The sequence below is a fragment of the Alligator mississippiensis genome, chromosome 2 (assembly GCF_030867095.1).
Source record: "Alligator mississippiensis isolate rAllMis1 chromosome 2, rAllMis1, whole genome shotgun sequence".
NCBI lineage: Eukaryota > Metazoa > Chordata > Crocodylia > Alligatoridae > Alligator > Alligator mississippiensis.
Window position 1 is genome coordinate 274,043,861 of NC_081825.1, and position 18,711 is coordinate 274,062,571.

Sequence of the window (18,711 nt, forward strand, 5' to 3'; positions counted from 1 at the left end):
CCTCTCAAAGAAAAGAAAAAACAAGTTATCTGCTCTAAATTTCACACATAGAGGTTTGATGACCAGCCTTCTGACTTCCTGTTTCACTTCAACACAAACTCTGTTCTTCCTAGTCTCACATAGGTCTCACTTCATGGTTTGCATTCACCAGCCCTTGACCAATCACATTCCTTTCTCAGTTGCCTAGCTTTCTCCAGCAATGTTGTCACTGCATTTCAAAACCATTTTAAACTCCTTTATAGCCATTACAGAAGAAAGGGAAGTTCAGTTCTCATACAAATATGTAGTCTGTATTTTTTAATCCTATCCAGGCCATAATAATTCATTATGGAAGCAACGTTGTGGTCAGTTGAATGAGCCTTGAAACACTATGAACATATGCATTCCTCCCATTATTGAACAACTGCCACACTCAGACCTATAAACATACATGTTATATAGAATTGGGGAAGGATTCAAGTCTTTCTTGGTGAAACAAGATTTTCTGGACAACTAAGCTATGAAAGAGTAATGAGGTCTTGGAAAAAGTACTAGTAGTAATTCATGAGCAAACCAGAACTCTGCTATCTATGCCTTTAGACTGTTTGACTTGACTAAGGCTATCATTTGATAGTCAAACCATTTTACTATAACTATTTTTGGAACATCGAGAATCCATATAACTTATACAAGTTTTGCCTGAAAAACGCCCTTCACACTGTTAAATGCCTTTTGAGATCATTAATAATGCATTTATTTTGTATTACACTGCTCTATTTTGTTTAGAAATATTTTGTTACCTTTCAATCTGTGTTTCCAATTGTAACCTGTCCATGATTTACGGAGAAAGAGAAACCTTTTATCTGCGCAAAACCAGCTTATACTTGTTTGACACAACACAATAACCTTTTAGTTCAATGGGAGGCCTTAAGTGCCACAAATTTAACAAATGAGCAAGGAAGCCTGACACCATGACAAGGTGATAACTAAACAGTTATTTGGGTAAATCTAGCATCTTATTAGACCAACTCAAATAGTTGGAAAAATTCTTCTTAGCAAGCTTTCAGATTTAAGTGCCCTTTGTCAGGCTGAGGAAGCATCTGCAGTTGGTATGTACTCTTCCTGGATGGAATAAATACTAAAGAAGCCAAAGGCTTCTATGGTATGCGTACAAGAAAGCCAGTCAGGGAAGATGTAAATTGAGGAGTCAGTGGGTTAGACACAGGTTGTGGGGGAGGGAAGGAGGGGGATGAATGTAGCAGGTAAATAGTGGCGAGGTACCAGGGGAGTCAGATGTCAGGCAGGTTATATTGCAGGGGTTGGCAATGTTTTTGGACAGTGCTGAAAACACTTGCAAACTTGGCTTGTAAGATGTTGGTGTGCCAGGGGCAGACAGCAGGGGAGCTGCAAGGGGCCTAATCCTTGTTGTGGCTGTGCAGCCCTGGCCCCTTCCCTGCCATCTGCCCCGAGGTGCTCATGCTAAGACTGTCATACTGAATGTAATAGTTTGAATGTTTGTAACAGTTGTCCATTAGCCAGTTTAGGAAGAAGACAAGATTTATCTTCTTATCTAGGCCATTATTTTGGTCTACATGAGGAAGGTCCTGACTTTGCTCAAAGTCTTAACTCTTGAATTTTATCTTTAGAGGCCTTTAACAAAGTTAACATAAAAATGACCCTTAAGTAAACATCCCACATTCCGAGAAATCAAACCCTAGGAGCCTTTTAAAAGATTGGAAATAAAAGTCAATTCAGTGATATGGAAATTCCTCAAAGTAATTAAAATGATCAACAAAAGAAACTAATTACCAAGCAAAAGAATCTGTTAAGTAAGATCTGAGCCCAAATTTGGGAGTAGTGACAGGTTTGGGTAGGAGGGGCCCAAGACGGCAACTCACTCAATAAAAACTTTAACCTACTGTCCCAATTTGGAGGTAACCTCACTTGCAGAACAATGAAGGAAGAATCGCAAGTGTAGGCCAGATCAGACTGATCACCTGAACCACCCTCTCTGTGAACACAAATCTCTTAGTTCACGCTGAAGCTGCGGAGCACCCGAAAGGGACTGAAGGAAGGGGACTTAGTTCTATCAGTATTGAGGCCAGCCCATTGAACCATATTGCTGAGGCGAGCCCATTGAACCGTACTACTAAGGCCAACCCATTAAATTGTACTACTGAGGAATGAAACCATATCTAGGTGTTTGGCTTCTCGGAATTCTAGAATTGTAAGTATATTATGAAAAATAATGGTATTGAATCAAATTTAACTTTTAGTTGTAACTGTAGTTGTTTTTGTAATACTAATTCTTATAGCATTGTTTGGGAAGGAAGTACATTTGGAGCATTGTTTCTGATATATGTAGTTATTGTGTTCTTAATGTTTGTGGTATTTCTTAAATCTAAGCAGTGTTATATGCGTAGCAAAGAATTTTAAAATAAAATTGTGTTGTATGAATTAAGTGTGTAATCATTGTGAAATCGTGCAAGTAGCTAAAAATTTCCCCAGCCAGTGCATCAAACGAATCAGTAAGTTGTGTGGGATTTTCTCTATTCCATAACCCACTAGAGACAAAGACAAATGCCTTCACATGTTGCACTCTGGCACCTGTGCTGGGGGTTGTCTACCCGTTATAGTGTGTCATAAATCCAATGTCTATATTTAGTCCATGATTTTTTGTATCCAGGAGGTTGGATCATCTGTGAAAAGTGTTTTGTAAATTCCATTTGAGGATTAAAACTAGGAGATTGGAGAGAGAGTGTGCCCCCGTGGTAGTTGGGTATTCTCGTCTTTAATAGATTTCAGGTGCACATTCATTCTGGTGCACAGTTGTTGTTTACTCTCTCCTACGTATTTTCCATCAGATGCATTTTCCAACTATTTGAGTTGGTCTAATAAAAGATCAGATTTACCCAAAGATCGGTCTAATAAAAGATACCAGATTTACCTTGTCTGCCTATGTCCTCAGACCAAAACGGCTACAACCTACACCCAAGAAAACAGTTTCCAGTTTTACTGGCATTTACTCTGAGGAGTTGTTTCCATAAGGATCCCTCTAATGTCTTTAAGATCTCTCTCATCACAAAATCTACATAAAATCAACATTTTTTATGCTGCCCATAAACACCACTACTGAAGTAGCGTTGGATAAACTTCATGACACATTTCAGTTTGATAAGCATAACTTTACTAGTAATTTTCTTGGTCATTTCTAATGAAATCTCAACCTAAAATACTAGGCTTAGTGTGGTATCATTGCTTGGACTCTATTCCAAACTTGGCCACTGGGCAATCTTGGGCAAGTAACTTCCCCTCTCTCCAACAATGTCTTCATTTGTAAAAGGGAATGGTGATACTGACTTCCTTTGCAAAGAGCTAGGAACTATCATTTACTCTTGTTCCCTTTAATCAATGATTAATGAAATAGTGTCTGACACAAGGAGAGAAATATCTGAATTCAACAGAAGAAATGCTCATGCAGGGTAAAGAACACTTCCAACATCACATGCACAAAAGATAGCTGCGGCAGCACTGAAAAATGCCAGTGGTATGGACATGCAGAAGATTCTGTGCTTATATAAGCAAACACATTATGTTCAAAGAGACAGTACCTTTTCTCTAGGACTAAATAAAGGAGTTTCAACTACAATTTTATTCCTTCTACTGAAAATTCATGAGGTACAAAACGCCTCTCCTATATGAAAAAATGGTAATTTATCTTTTTTTAAACCTTCCCATACCTAAACAGTAACAAGACAGACTAGGAAGTCAGATATGGCTAACAAAATGTAGAGAACCCTCCCCTTCGTTCTGTGATCATCATCAGTGGTCCACTACCATTCTTGCTAGAGATGTACAAATCCTCCTTATCTCCAATATATCCCATTAACATCTATTTACTGTTCAAAACTAGACATAAAATAACCATAACCTTTATTTCACTCTAGCAATTTCAAACAAGGGTAGTTAAAACAATGGATAAAACAAGAGGGCAGAAACCAGTTTTGTACCTTGGATCACTTCTGACTAAAGGTAACTTTATTTTATTTTACTGACCTATGCTATTTATTCTCCCTTATTTATTTTTCTCCTTTTAGAGGAGTAGGGTTTTCCCAGCTTTTCTTATGACCACTATTCCAGTAAATACACCACACACATGTAAAGAAAAAACAGCTGCCCACTGTGAAGTACTCTGGAAACTGACCCAGCAGTAGTAACATTACATGCTAAACCACTGTGATATTTAGTAATTGTGGTGACTTAAGAGCTTCAAAAATAAAAGAAACTGGTGATTGGCCAGTATTCTATAAAAGGCCTTCCTGAAATACCTTTATCTGCAGCCCTTTAGAAGATGAATACTGTCTCTTTAATAATTAAATTCAAGTGTTGATTGAGTGCATTCAGATCTTGTAAGATTACAAGCCGTGGGGTGACAATGGGTAAACAGCACCAGCCTTGCTTTACACACAGTTCCAAGCTCACTATTGATGGACAAAGCACGTACATTACGTGATGCAGGGAGGTGTGATGTAAAGGCCTTTATAAATTAATACTAGGGTTGTATAAGTACATACTACTTACAAACTGAAAAAAGGGAGTAAAAACTATGAAAGTAAACATCTGGTGGATTGCCTTTGAACAACAGATTAAACCACAAATTAAAATCTTAATTCAAAAAGGAGAAAAAAAAAATATATATATAGAGAGAGAGAGAGAAAGAGAGAGAAAATTCCAAGAAAGCAAAATTTCTGATAATCTTCTAACTGTAAATCAGGTTTATTATTTTTAAGAGGCAATGAAGGTTTTAAGTAAGGAGTAGGCAGTTTACATGAACTATTTTTAAACAGTTGCATCTAATTCACACTGCTACTTAGCCAATATTGGAATACAAACTCAAACACTTAGAACGTGCATTTTGTTTCTGTCATAAAAAAGGGAAATTGAATAAAATAAACAACCTTAGCTCTAGTCCTGATAAATATATATAAAAAAGCTGGAAGTGTCTTGACTAATTTTTACTTATTTGAAATAAAGGAACATTCAAAATCTTCAAGTTTCATCAAGTGTTTAGACTATATGCAAGGTGCTATTTTGCTTTTATGCCCAGTCAGCATTTGAGGATGACCTTCCTACCTCAATGCACAAGCATTTCCTCATGAATACAGTGACTTTTGCTTCTATTAAAAGGTAGAAGGTGCAGGTAGAATCTGTGCTTGCACTTCCAGATTCTCTTATTTATCAGACATCTGTGTGCGGTCTCTAACAACTCTCAGTTCTAAAAGAACAAACAATCTAGCTTTGGTTTGTATGTGCTATGCTTGTGCAGGCTCAATACAAAAACTTCAGTGCTTTATTAATCAGGTGTTCAAGTATCCCAAACCTTCAACTTCCCAAGCTGCTGTAAAACAAAGCTTCCTTTTAAAATGAAGATTCATTTTTCACAAATTTAAATATTTATGATCACGTTATCATTTAACACAATGTTTCTCAACCGACCCAAGGGACCCCTCAGAAAATGCTACCTCTTATTTTTCTGTAGGCAAAAAAGAGTTAAAATTAACAACACAATTCTTCTGTTGTGAAGATCAAAATATTTTTAACATTATGGATTCCTATTTGAAATCTCTAGGTGCGTCTTATGAATGTTTTCACACCTAAGAAGGCTAACACTGCATGACACCCTGCAACACCCCTGAAAGGATCTCAAGGCACCTCATGGTGCCATGGCACCATTGTTAACAATCACTGATTTAACAACAAGGGGACAAAAACCTACAGTCCTATCAATTACTTTAACAAGGAAATTTGGTGGAACTGTACTCATCCATGGGAATATTTAACTCCAGGAAAAAGTTCTTAAGGACAGTGGTCAGATCAAGATTGAACATCAGAAAAATGGATTACAGTGGTACAGTTGTGAAGCCAAATAGTATTATACCTAAAGCTGACAGTGTGGGGACACTGATATCAACATTAAGAAAGTTCATGGAAAAGGAGGCAAATGTGGAAAAACACATAAAACCCCCCGTTAAAGAAGTTGTTACTGTATCACTAAAAGATTTCATTTGGGCAGCAGCAGCACCATGCAGCTGGTAGAAGCTGCAAGACACAATCTTTTTTTAAATAAACAAACAACTTGTTATAACTAGATTATACCCTATGACTTATTAAATATATTTTTCTCTTTGGTGTAAAGTTTCAGAAAAAAAGACATATAGTTGCTGTAACTTACAGTCACTAAATGCCATTTTAATCAAGGACCTAGCAACTCAAAATTTAAAACTATGGATGAAAAAAAACAAATCTGTAGGAGGGTAACATCCTTTAAGGCAGGAGGTGGCCAGTAAATGAAATGACTATTCCAGTTTCAACTACTGCAAGTGCACATAATAAAGTTGGTGCTCTATAGCTACAACTACTTCCTCCTACCATATCTTACATTGTATCATAGCCATGAATTTGGGTTTCAATCAGTTCAATAACTGGTGATCTTTGGGCCCCTATTTACTTACTCCAAATGATACTTCATTGCATTTTTAGATACTTCTTTCACTGGTTAACCAAAGGCATATGAATAACTAGAATTATATGTACACCAAATGTTTTGGAGGTTTAAAATTCTTTCAGTGTAAACCCTATTTATCAGTTATGAAGATTAACAGAAAAAGCAGAAAGCAAATTAACACTCCTATCAGGAACAGAAAAACAGTTTACAGTGAGATGATGTGCAGGGCCCAGAAACGTGGTCACAGTGTGGATGGGTTGCCTGGGGCCAGACAAAGGTATCTGATTTGGTATGAGGATGAGAAGATACAAACAGTTGGAGAGGAGACTCCGTTCTTGAGAGAGAGGATGAGGAAGTATCAGAGGCTAAAAAGCGAAAGAAAAAAAAATGATAAAAGAATAAGAGATCCAAAAGCAAGGATTTAATGGACACATGGATGCCCCAGAAAAGCGACAGAATGCAAAGCATTTATTCCACCACTCAAAAGGATGAAAGTGGTTTCTGCAGAAAACATTTTCTCAAAACAACTTTACAAAATCTATCACATCAGACAGAATACAAAGACAAATGTCTATGTGCATTAAAAAACAAGCTTCAACCAAAATGCATTTGAAGAGTAAATCTTCTTCAACAAAGTCTAAAAATCCTATTGTATTTCATAAAAAACAAAGGTCAAGACAACCTGGTTTAAAATGTATGTTTTTTTCCCTTACTTGTTATGATACAAGGTCAAAAATAAGTGAACTAAAATACTACATAATAAATTGAATTACATAGCTTTAAAGGAATTGCATGCTGTTTATCTTAATCAAAATAGCCCATCTGATTTCCCAAGGGGTGTGTGTGTGTGTGTGTGTGTATGTATGTACGTACACACACACGCACCCCCCCCCCCCAGACACTTACCTGTGAGAGGTATCAGAAGTTGTCCCTTTAGGGATATAACAACTGTGTATTCATGCATATATTTATCATTGGATGACTGACAAACACAGATATGCACCACTAATATTAAATGAAATATATTCTTTGGCAAGCATCCAATGATAAATACATGTATACTATAAATACAATTATAAAGTTACCCTCAAGCCTAGGAGATAAAAAGGTAATGCACATTTCTTGCCCCTCACTTTTTGCTCTGCCAGAGACCTATGAGGTTAAGCAGGTCTGTGTAAGGCCACCTACCAAACAAAGACTGGAATGGTTCAGCTAAGCTAGAGTGGGAGACCACAGACAGCCCATTATCTGTGGTGGAGTCAAAAATGTAGGTGGGGGCCAAGCAGGCGCTATCTAACATCAATTAAAAGCTTGAAGGCTTTGGGCTGCTTCTAACAAAGGTCAAAGTTAATATGCAACTCTCAGCCCTCTTCCTGGCTTGGAAAAAAAATTTTCCCACAGAAAAGATGCTTTGAAAAAGAAAAAAGAAAAAGTGAGAGCTTTGGCTTATTTGAGGCTCAAAGGCTATTGGAACTGCAAAGAAATGCTCCATGTCTAGCCAGGGAACAAGGAGAACTGATGAACAGGCAGCACACACCATCTTCTATCCCCTCAACATAGGGGCATGAGAAGAGGTGGGATTAAATTACACTCTACGGATACTGCCAAGGCAAAAAAAAAAGTCTCTGGTCAAATTGCAGGGTGCACATCCATCAGTGTGAATGCGTAGGTGGATAATTATGTAAAGGAGAACTAATGTTTTAATCAAAGGGAGAGGGGGTTATTCTGTTTTTTGTCTACATTTGGAAGTTATCCATTTAGCTTAAAAGTATTTTGTTATATTAATACAAGACAACATACAAGGTTGTTTTAAGAGTGGCTTATTTATGTTTAAGTTGGTAAGACACTAGCTTATTCTAAAGTGATGACACTCAAACTGAAAAAACTCAATTTAACTCAACGAATTCAAGTTAAAACGAGACCAACAAAGCAAGCATTCAGTTCAGTGGAACAAGCCCATGTGTGAACAAGAGCTCTGGTTCAAAGGCACAGTGAGCTCTTCCAATACCCAAGGCAGAGATGTGGAGAGAGACATTATGCTGACCAGTGGAGAGAAGAAGGCTGAGCTGAAGAGGAGAGGGAGAAGAATCGTACCTGTCCCTGCTCTCTACACTTGGACAGCAGCTGCTACAGGTGCAGCTCTTACTATAGCAGTGGAGGCTTGGGCTGATGCAATTAAGGCCTCCAGCAAACATTACACTTAAGACATGACTAACCAGTTAATCATGTCTTAAGTTGTTACCCGACTACACACAAATACAATTAATGGCCTGATAAAACAGGAAATAAACCACAAAGGGTGCCTGTACACATGCAGGGAGGCTGCACCAACATGGTAATTACCCCAAGTGGTAATTATTGTGCTTCAGCAGACTCCAGTTACATGTATCCTTGTCCCTGCACTGAAAAATGGTGGCAGTGGTGCTTTAACTAAAGCTCAGTCAACAAACTTTTAGTTAAAGCACTCCCACCACCATTTTTCAGTGTGGGGACGCTGATACACATGGCTTTCTGGGCCCTTTAATTACAGAAGCTCTCAGAGCCACTGTAATTAAAGCCCCGCCCCTCCCCCCCTACTCCCACAGCATGTGTATAAATGCTCAAAGTTGTTTTTTTATGATAAAAGTGTAGCAGCTTTGTGCCTGTTTCCTATTATGCCATTAATTGAATATGTAGCCAGGCTATGGCCAGATTGGTGTCTGCTGGCAGCCAGGAGCTTGGATCAGCTGATGGCTCCCACATGCAGGGGCACGTGATGTGCCCTGGCACCCAGAAGACCCATCAGCTGATAGAGCTCACAGCTGCAGGAGCTTGTTACTTGCTAGTGCAGGGGAGTCTGAGATCATGATCCCAGGCTCCCTCTACACCTGCAACAAGGTGTGATGGCATCTGATGCACGATCCGTCACACCTCCTGCCATGAACATGCAGCATGGAAGGAAGCACAGTTGTTCAAATTGCACGTCATATCCTATCGTATCTTTACTTGTACATCCACCAGGGGCCTAAGGAACAGGCTTGCTGGACTCTAATGCAGACGCCCATGGTGCAGGTTCCCTGGGGCCTCCTCCTGATGTCCCATTCCCACCCCTTCCCACAAAGATACGCTTCTGGGCACAGGGCTGTGCCTCGCATGCCAAATCCTCCTGGGGGAGGGAGGAAGGCAGCAGTCCACTCACCTTGTTCATCCCCTCCCTCACAGATATACTGTGGGGCATGGGGCTGGGCTGTGCTTTGGCAAAGACTCCTGTGGGGAGGGGGTTAAATTGGTACCCCCTCTAAGTTGGAGCCCAGGACTGATGCCCTGCTCACCATCCCGTAGTTACACTACTTCTCTGGTTTGATTTTCAGCTCCTGTTTGTTCCTCCCCAGATCTGCAGAGGCTAGGTATACTATTCTGCCCTATGGGGGGAGGGAGAGAATGTATCACCATAAAAGACAAGTTGCAAAAGGAGAAAGGTTTGCATTTAAATCCCTTGCTCTTTTTCCTGACAATAAAAAGAAATGGCTGAACACTGTCTGCAAAAGATGCAAAAGTGCAGTCTGTTGTTCCATATGGACCCACTGAACAGAAGCAGAAACTTGGTCTATAAAGTTTCAAACTCCCCTGCCCTTCTATTAGTACCAACCTTGTTACAAATGTTTCTGGGCACTTGAGTTAGGTGGCAGCTGATACAAGAGAAGTTTTCAAACAAACTTCTCCCCCGCCCCAAATCAACATATCAAGTTTCATTGTCTTTGTGCTGATGTAATTTTAAGTTTCTAATTTCCAATGGTTTATGCTGTCTTCAGATAAAGAAGGCAGGACAAAACCTGAATTTTTAAATAAGACTCTTTGGGGCAGGATCCCTCTCTTGGAGTCTTAGGGTGCAACTACACTATTGTAATTAGGTTTTGGCAGAATTCGATTATTTTTTAATAATTTTGACAGAAGATAAATAAATGCTTAAAAATAATGCTTTTTCAGGATTACATGAGATAAGGGGTGTGGGGGGCAGGCAATTTATTAATGACAGCATACTAGTACTATAGTGCAGTTCAATCCGCTGCCATGACAAACATAATTACTGTAGGACTGCTGCCAGCTGAGTGGCAGAGCTGCCATCAGTCCTAGCTCTGCTCACAGGTAGCTCTCTCATCTACTTTGTCACTTCCTCTTCCTTTGTTACCAGTCCCCTGGGATTTCTGGGAGTTGCAGTCCAAACTACAGTCCGCACAGTTCTGTAGGAGTTCTGCCCCTGTCATCATACACTCCATCAGCCATCATTTTTCTTATGTCCCATTTCTATACATTTTGATTATTAACAAAATACTTTTTTTTGTCAGTCTACAAGTGTAAGGTGAAACAGACATTTGTCAATGTTTACTGATAAAAACTGAATCTTGCCAACTTAATTATAATTAATACGAACAATGCCTAAAGCTTTCAAAAGTTACCTTTCAAAACTTCCTTTATTCCTCATATAGAAACTGAAAATAAAACATCAATTTTCCTGTCTTCGCAGGTCAATTTGATATAAGAAAAAACCCCCAAGACAAATGTTCAGTTTCATAAGATGACAAAATTTGGAATCTCCCAAGAAGCTCAAATATATTGGGCTCCAGTTGTAACTCCTGGTAGTCAAAATCTTCATTTCAGAAGTTCAGATCTCTATGCAAATTTCTTGAGAAGTTCCCATGATTTTGAATTACATGTTCCTTTGTGTAAATAAATACATAGATTTTAAAGTTTCAAGCTCATCCTTTGTATTTCTTTGCTAAGCCAAAAGCAGTGAGATACAACAGAATGTGGAATGACCACAAGCCAAACTGCATGTTTCTAAGTTAAGGAGTTTTTTTCCTCCAATTGTAATTACACACAAATATGTAACCAAAAAAGTCCACTATGTGACTAACAGACTCCATTGTTGCTATGCTATAAGACAGACTGCATGATTCAGGTATTTATAACTGAATACTTGCTACAACAACAAATGTGACCTTTTAGTGAATGTGTGTATATCATTAAACATCAACTGTAAATTTTGGTTCAACATGAAGATTTCATAAATAAAATAAAAACGTAAATCTCCTGCTACTGTACAAATCTGATATTATACAAAGATGTAAATCATGTTCCAATTATTCTTAGCTTCATAGGTTCAAATCTACAGGATGACAAACCTTTCCAAAAGGCATTTTTCATTGAAGCCTGACTAAACAGCAATGCATGTCTCAAAGACCACATGAAAAGTATGCAGAGGTTTGACATAAAATCTATAAAGCAAGGAAACAGTTAAGAAAAAAAACCTCCATGCACTTAAAAAAGTGGAACACAGGAGAGTAAGTCTTTTGTGAAAGACACAGAAACTAAAAGTTACTTTCATTCTCTTTACACAAGTTTCTCGCATCTTGCATCAGAGTCACTCTGGCCTGGTACCTTTTTGTTTGTACTCCTTTCAGGCATACCGTATTTACTCAAATATAAGAGGTGGTGTGTCACCCTCAGGCCCCCCACAATCAGCATGCGGAATAAAGCTCCTGCATACAAAGCCAAGGTGGGGAGCAGGTGGCTGCTGAGGTTCTGACTCTGGCCCTGAGCCCAGGTCAGGGCCAGAGTCAGAACCTCAGCAGCCTCCGGCCCTCCCTCTGCAGCACTGCTTCTGCTTCCGCTTCCTCCCCACCCCCCCAGCTTCTGCTTCCCTGCTCACCCTTACTTGCAGGGGGCCGGGGTTGAAAGGGAGGCCGAGACCGGGGGGGTGGGAGGGGAGCGCGGCACAGAGGCTGTGGGGAGCTGGGGTAGGGAGAGACATATGGGGGATCAGGAAGGCTCCAGAGGGAAGAAGTGGGTGGGGCAGAGGGCACCTGACACCCCCTCCCCCCTCTAGCCATTGCTTTCCCTGCTGTAACATTTGGGGAAGGTGGGGAATTCAAGATACCCTCCAATACTTGGACTCTATACCTGGAAATTTACAACAAGTTTATATAATTTTCTGTATATAGAATCTAATTATTTGGGGTCATCTTATATTCACGTAAATATAGTATTTATTTATATTATGACAGGTGAATATATGATAATAGACTAATTATGCCATGCAAATATATACTTGGTGCATCTACATGTGCAGTTAGCACACAGCAATAAACTCTTGAGCATTTTGCACCAGAATCAGCTGCTCCTGGGTTCAGGGTCACATGTGTTTAAGTCAGGGCAGAGCAGCCCCATGCTCTTGGTGGTGGCAGCAAAGGGGCTAGCTAGGGCACAAAGGTGCTATAATATGGGGCTAGCTAGCAGCCAGCCCCCACACTGTAGTACCTTTGTGCCCCAGCCAGCACTGGTCACTGTCTACATGTACATTTTGGTGCACTAAATGACTTCATCATAGGATAGTACTCAGAGTTAATTTACTGCACCCTAATACATGTGCACATGTAGACAGCGACACTTTACTGTGGAGCTAACCAGTCAGCTCCGCATTAAAGTGCACATGTACATGCACCCACTGACATGTTACGATACCTTAAATTTTACCTACTGAATCTGTACAACATTTCATATCTCAGTAAGGAAAAGTTCCTTATTCAACTTGTAAAATATTTACTTTTCTTAAGATGTCAATAGCTATTCACTTGCATTATGAATCAGCCAGCCAAATTAATACTGTTTTCTAATAATAAAGAGGGCCAAAAGGCTACTAAAATGTTCTTGCATTTTAGGGACACAAAAGGCAGTTCTCTTTGTTTTCCTAATTTGCTTTTTAAATATTAAGAAGAGAAAAAAATACTCCCAGATGCTTAAATAACAATAGGATAAGCAAAGTATAAGACTTTAGATAGACAGAACAGAATAGACCAGCATGCCAACATTGAGCTCACACGTTAATATTTATGGATAATACAAAAAGATCATCCCTAAATATTTTATGAATACAAATACACCAAGAGGCAAGGGTCATTTTGAAAAAACAAAATAAAAATAGAATGTACATTGCAAATATCTTCTCAAAACTTCAAAATGGATATTTTTAAATATATAAGGCTGAATACATTCCCATCTTACTCTAGCTGCTTTAATCTTTTTATCTTATAAACCCCAACTAAGCATACTAGGCCACTTATTTTTTCCACCTTATTATTTAAGATGTCAATTCTCACCTGTTTCAGGGTCACTGAAGTCTGGTAAGGTAATAGTATTAAGCTGTCGTCTATCAGCAATAGCTCTGTCTAACAAACTGCTCCCACGTCCAGAATCACTGTAATACAGTATTTAAATTGTAAGTTACATAACATGTAAAATTGTATACTGTGAAACAACTTTATATAGTGTGTCCCCCCAAGTGTTTTTGTCAAAAGTTTGAATAGCTGATAGCCAAGTTCAGTATTAAATAAATCCCCTCATTCACAAACAGCTACATTAAAATAAAAAAATTAAACCCAGATTAAAACGTGGGTTATTTTAACTTTTTTTTCATGACACAAGAAGTAGAGGTGCACAAGATGCAAGGGGTGCACTGATAAAAGATTTTCTTGGCCGATACTAATAGCCAAATATTAACCAGCCATATTGGCTGATACTGATCCGACAACCGATTTACAGAAATGCAGCCAATTCACAGGGCAGCATGAAAAACAGTGCCCTGCAGGTAAGTCTGTGGAAGGGCAGGAGCATTTGGGGGGGGGGGGGCGGCAGATCGAGGACCCCACAGTGAGGGAGGGAGGGAGGGAGTGGGGCAGGGGCTGGGGGAGCTGCCCAGCCAGGGTGGTGAATGAAACCCAGGGCCGGGGAGGAGATCAGGACAGAGCCATGGGTGGCTCGTCTAGGGGTTCAGTGTTCCGGAGCTTAAATATGGCTGTGACGGTGCTCAAATTAAAGCGCAAATGAGCTTTAGTTCAAGCACCACCACCACCACCATTTTTAAGAGCAGGGATGCTTTTAAGTGGAGCAGAGCCAAGTGGTGTGAGGGCAGTTGCAAGCCCAGCTTTAACCCTGCACGTCACTGCTGGTGATGGAAGCCGCTCGCCCGGACGGACGGATGGAGGTCCGAGTGGGGGCTCGTGCTGCAACCTGGCAGCCAGCCCTTTGTGGCTCGGTGGTTGGGAACCTCTGCAATATGCAACCGATATATTGGTGCACCTCTACAAGATACACCCATTCAAAATGATTAATGTATTTTTACAGCTTTACAAGTTAAACATTAACCCTTAAATTATAATAAACTTTTACATAGTGCAGTAATTTACACAGCTATCTATAAAATTTTGATCAGCTTAAAAGAACCTAGAATTTAAATGATACAACAGACACACCAAAAATAAAACAAAAGAGCAAGGAGCTGAGATTCAGAGAAGGAAGATATGGGGATTGCCAACTACTCAAAAATCTTGGTTTTAAGAGGGACCTGAAGCACTAAGTGGATGTTTTGTAGAAGAATAAATTCAGTTTTACACTTTATTAAAAGTAAAGCAGTAATTGTTTATATAAAATGGACAGTTGAAGACGCTGGTAATCAAATACCATAGGCATTTTTCATCTCTAGCTTACTATATTTGAGCCTTGTCTTGTTTGACAATGATGAATCCCATGCCACAAAATCCCTGATTTGGCAATCTCTGTAGGGGCACAGGCAGCTTTACTGGCCAAAATTTAAGCCTTCAGACTCTAAGGTACCTAAGCAGTTAAAGCAGAGTTTACTGGATTGATCACTCTGAGGTGCCAAAATCCTGCCTAAATAAGATTTTGTATGCCTACATACTGTTCCTAATCTGGCTTTCATTCTATTCCTTAGTTTGTAACACAAACCAACCATCACTACTAGCATCCCGATAGGTAGTTTTGGTGGGGGGGGTGTGGTGTCTACAAACTGAAACGGGAATAGTAAGTGAATCTCATCCCTGAAGCAGTCCCACCAACGTAGTGGTAAGGCACTCTGGCAGGACATTGTGGGGAAGCTTGAACTGATGCCGACTGTGCCTTAAACATTCTGTGGATACAGATTACTTTTTTTTAAGGATATTAATCTGGCACTTCTCACGATACATTAACATTCTCTTTAAAAAGATGAGCAAGGATTTATTAGGGTGATATCTTTTATTGGACCAGGTTTGTAGTTGGGATAAAGTTAGACAAATTTTTGAAAGCGAGACATTCTTCTTTAGGTCCCTAGAGCCAGGCACAGCAAGTTAAGCACAGTGTAGGGGAGGGGCTGAGAGAAATTCTCAGGTGTACCAGACAATTAAAAAAAGAAAAGAAGCTGAGTACTGGGAGATCAAGGTCTATGACAAGGGAAGTAGGGGAGGGGGGCTGCAGTCAATCTCACCTTCCTTGGGTAGAGATGGGTAAATCATCATGGGCCATAAATCTTAATGTTTAGTCCTTGGTTCTTAGTATCTAGCCAGTTTATGAATTTTTGTTCCCAAGTTGCAGGGCTGTTGGTTGCATCTGTCCACACCCGAGGACAGGAAGGTGATCCAGGCCATCCTTAACAGACTGGCTGATGGCAACATCCTGAGGGATAGCCAGCACAGGTTTGTTGCAGGTAGGTCTTGCTTGACCGATCTCATTTCCTTTTACAACCAGGTGACCCATCACCTGGACAAGGGGGAAGAGATTGATGTCATATGTTGACTTCAAAAAAGCCTTCAGTCTGGTATCCCATGATCACATTTTGGCAAAACTGGCCAACTGCAGCCTTGGCCTCACCATGACCCGCTGGCTGGGGAATTGGCTACGTGGTCGAACCCAGAGGGTCGTAGTTGACAGAAGTCAATTATAGTGGTGCCCTAGGATCAGTGGGTTCCCTTAAGGCTCTGTCCTAGGGCCTATGCTATTTAACATCTTCATCAATGATGTAGACGTTGGTGTCAGGAGCGGACTGGCCAAGTTTGCAGATGACACCAAACTCTGGGGTAAAGCATCCACACCTGAGGACAGGAGGGTGATCCAGGCTGACCTTGACAGGCTCAGGAAATGGGCAGATGAGAACCTGATGGTGTTTAACACCGAAAAATGCAAGCTTCTCCACCTTGGGAGGAAAAATCTGCAGCATCCTTATAAGCTCGGCAGTGCTACACTGGTTAGCACTACAGATGAAAGGGACTTGGGGGTCACAATTGACTACAAGATGAACATGAGTCTTCAATGTGATGCTGCAGCTAGTAAAGCAAGCAAAACGCTGGCTTGCATCCACAGGTGCTTCTCAAGCAAATCCCAGGACGTCATTCTCCTGTTGTACTCGGCCTTGGTGAAGCCACAGCTGGAGTACTGCATCCAGTTTTGGGCCCCACAATTCAAAAAGGATGTGGAAAAGCTTGAGAGAGTCCAGAGAAGAGCCACGTGCATGATCAGAGGGCAGGAAAACAAGCCTTATGATGAGAAGCTAAGAGCCATGGGACTCTTCAGCCTGGAAAAGCACAGGCTCAGGGACGATCTGGTGGCCACCTATAATTTCAGCAGGGGTGTTCACCAGGATCTGGGGGAACGTCTGTTCACCAGAGCGCGTCAAGGGATGACAAGGTCAAACGGTCACAAACTCCTCCATGACCGTTTCAGACTGGACATAAGGAAGAACTTCTTTACTGTGTGAGCCCCCAAGGTTTGGAATAGACTGGTGCCGGAGGTGGTTCAAGCACCTACTTTGAACACCTTTAAGAGGCATTTGGATGTTTATCTTGCTGGGATCCTATGATCCCTGCTGACTTTCTGCCCTTCGGGCGGGGGGCTGGACTTGATGATCTTCTGAGGTCCCTTCCAGCCCTAATGTCTATGAAATCTATGAAATCTGTGTTGATTTAAGGACATCGGCAGGCCAGGTTATTTGGGTAGATGTGATATCTTTTATTAGACCAACTAAATAGTTGGAAAATGTTTATTGCAAGCTTTCAGGCACAAGCACTCTTCTTCAAGCACTGGGAGACTTTGCTGCTATGACTTCTCCAAGGTAGAAAGGAAGCTAAAGCAGTAGAGACGGTCAATCGTAGAGACTCTGACAGTCGATCTCAGTCTGGAAGGGGCTGAGTGTATTCATGAGAACACACACTCAGCACCCCCAGACTGAGATACAGAGCTGCAGCTGCTTTGGGAGCAGCACAATGCCATGCATGTCCCACTGGTGGGCTGGGCCAGGTGAGTGGGACAATCCCTCTGTGGCCTGCTGCCGGGCAAGTGGGACCCTGGCCAGGCTGGGTGGTGGGTGGATCAAAGCCTAGGCAGCTCGGTCAGGTGCACGGAGGGGCTCCCACAGACACACGCACCCCAGTGGAGGCCTGGGGGGCATGTGTTCCCCCTGATTTGTGTGGGGCAGAGGCAGCTGCTGCTGTTCACTGGGCTTTGTGCCCCGAACTCCACTGCAGCTGCTCTGGGAGCAGCATAATGCCACATGCCTCCTGTCGCTGAGCTGAGCCTTGCCTCCTGCCCAATTAGTGATGGGATGCACGGGGCATCACGCCACTCCGGAGGCAACTGCAGCAGCACTTGGGGTGCAAAGCCCAGCACACAGCAGCAGTCGCCTCCACCCTGCACACAGGTTGGGGGGGGGAGGAGGGGGAAGGGGAAACGTGCCCCCTGGGCCTCCCCTGGGGTGTGTGCAATGATGGGAGCCCCTCTGCATGCCTGGATGAGCTGCCTGGTCTGCAATCCTTCCACGGTTATACAAATAGACTTTCTGTCTATTGTTTTTAATCTTATGTATTCTCTTGAGTTTTGCATTGACTTAAGAAACTCCATTTTGTATTGCTCTGTAGCTTGACATAAGGGCTTGACCTTTGTATGCTGTATGCATGAGAAAATGGGTGAGAGTCTCTGTGGAAAAGGAAAACATCAGCTGGTGACTGGCTGATGAATGCAGGCAGATAAAAGACCAAACAAGAAGAATCTGCCCCAGAACAGCAAAAGAACAATGACAATTGACCTTCAAGAAAGAACACAGTAATATTCCAGCAAAAGCTCAGAGGACTGAGTGAATCGACAAGGCTATAAAAGATGGGGCGAGACATATCGATTTTGGGTCTTGTTCTGCATGTGATCCTGGAGCATCGGTTCATCTGACAAGTTGGACCCGCAGGAACCCGGCTCCTACTCACGATCACCTTGGCTGACCACTAAGTTGATCCGAACACTGATACGACTGGTAATGTATACCAGCACAGAACAGAAATTGGGGTGTGTGTGTGTGTGTGTGTGTGTGTGTGTGTGTGTGTGTGTGTGTGTGTGTGTAAAACCGCTTAATCAATAAATGTGGCATCTTGCCT

The 18,711-nt window shown here is 41.3% G+C and overlaps 1 protein-coding gene across 2 annotated transcripts in view; it reads right to left on the minus strand.

Annotated features, from left to right (window-relative positions):
- Nucleotides 1–18,711, minus strand: part of TTC7B (tetratricopeptide repeat domain 7B) — a 266,729-nt gene that overhangs the window by 81,947 nt on the left and 166,071 nt on the right. For both annotated transcript variants that reach the window (XM_059723173.1, XM_006271821.4), the window contains one exon: nucleotides 13,621–13,718. In XM_059723173.1, coding sequence (XP_059579156.1) covers nucleotides 13,621–13,718 — 98 coding nt within the window. The remainder of the gene's footprint in view (nucleotides 1–13,620; nucleotides 13,719–18,711) is intronic.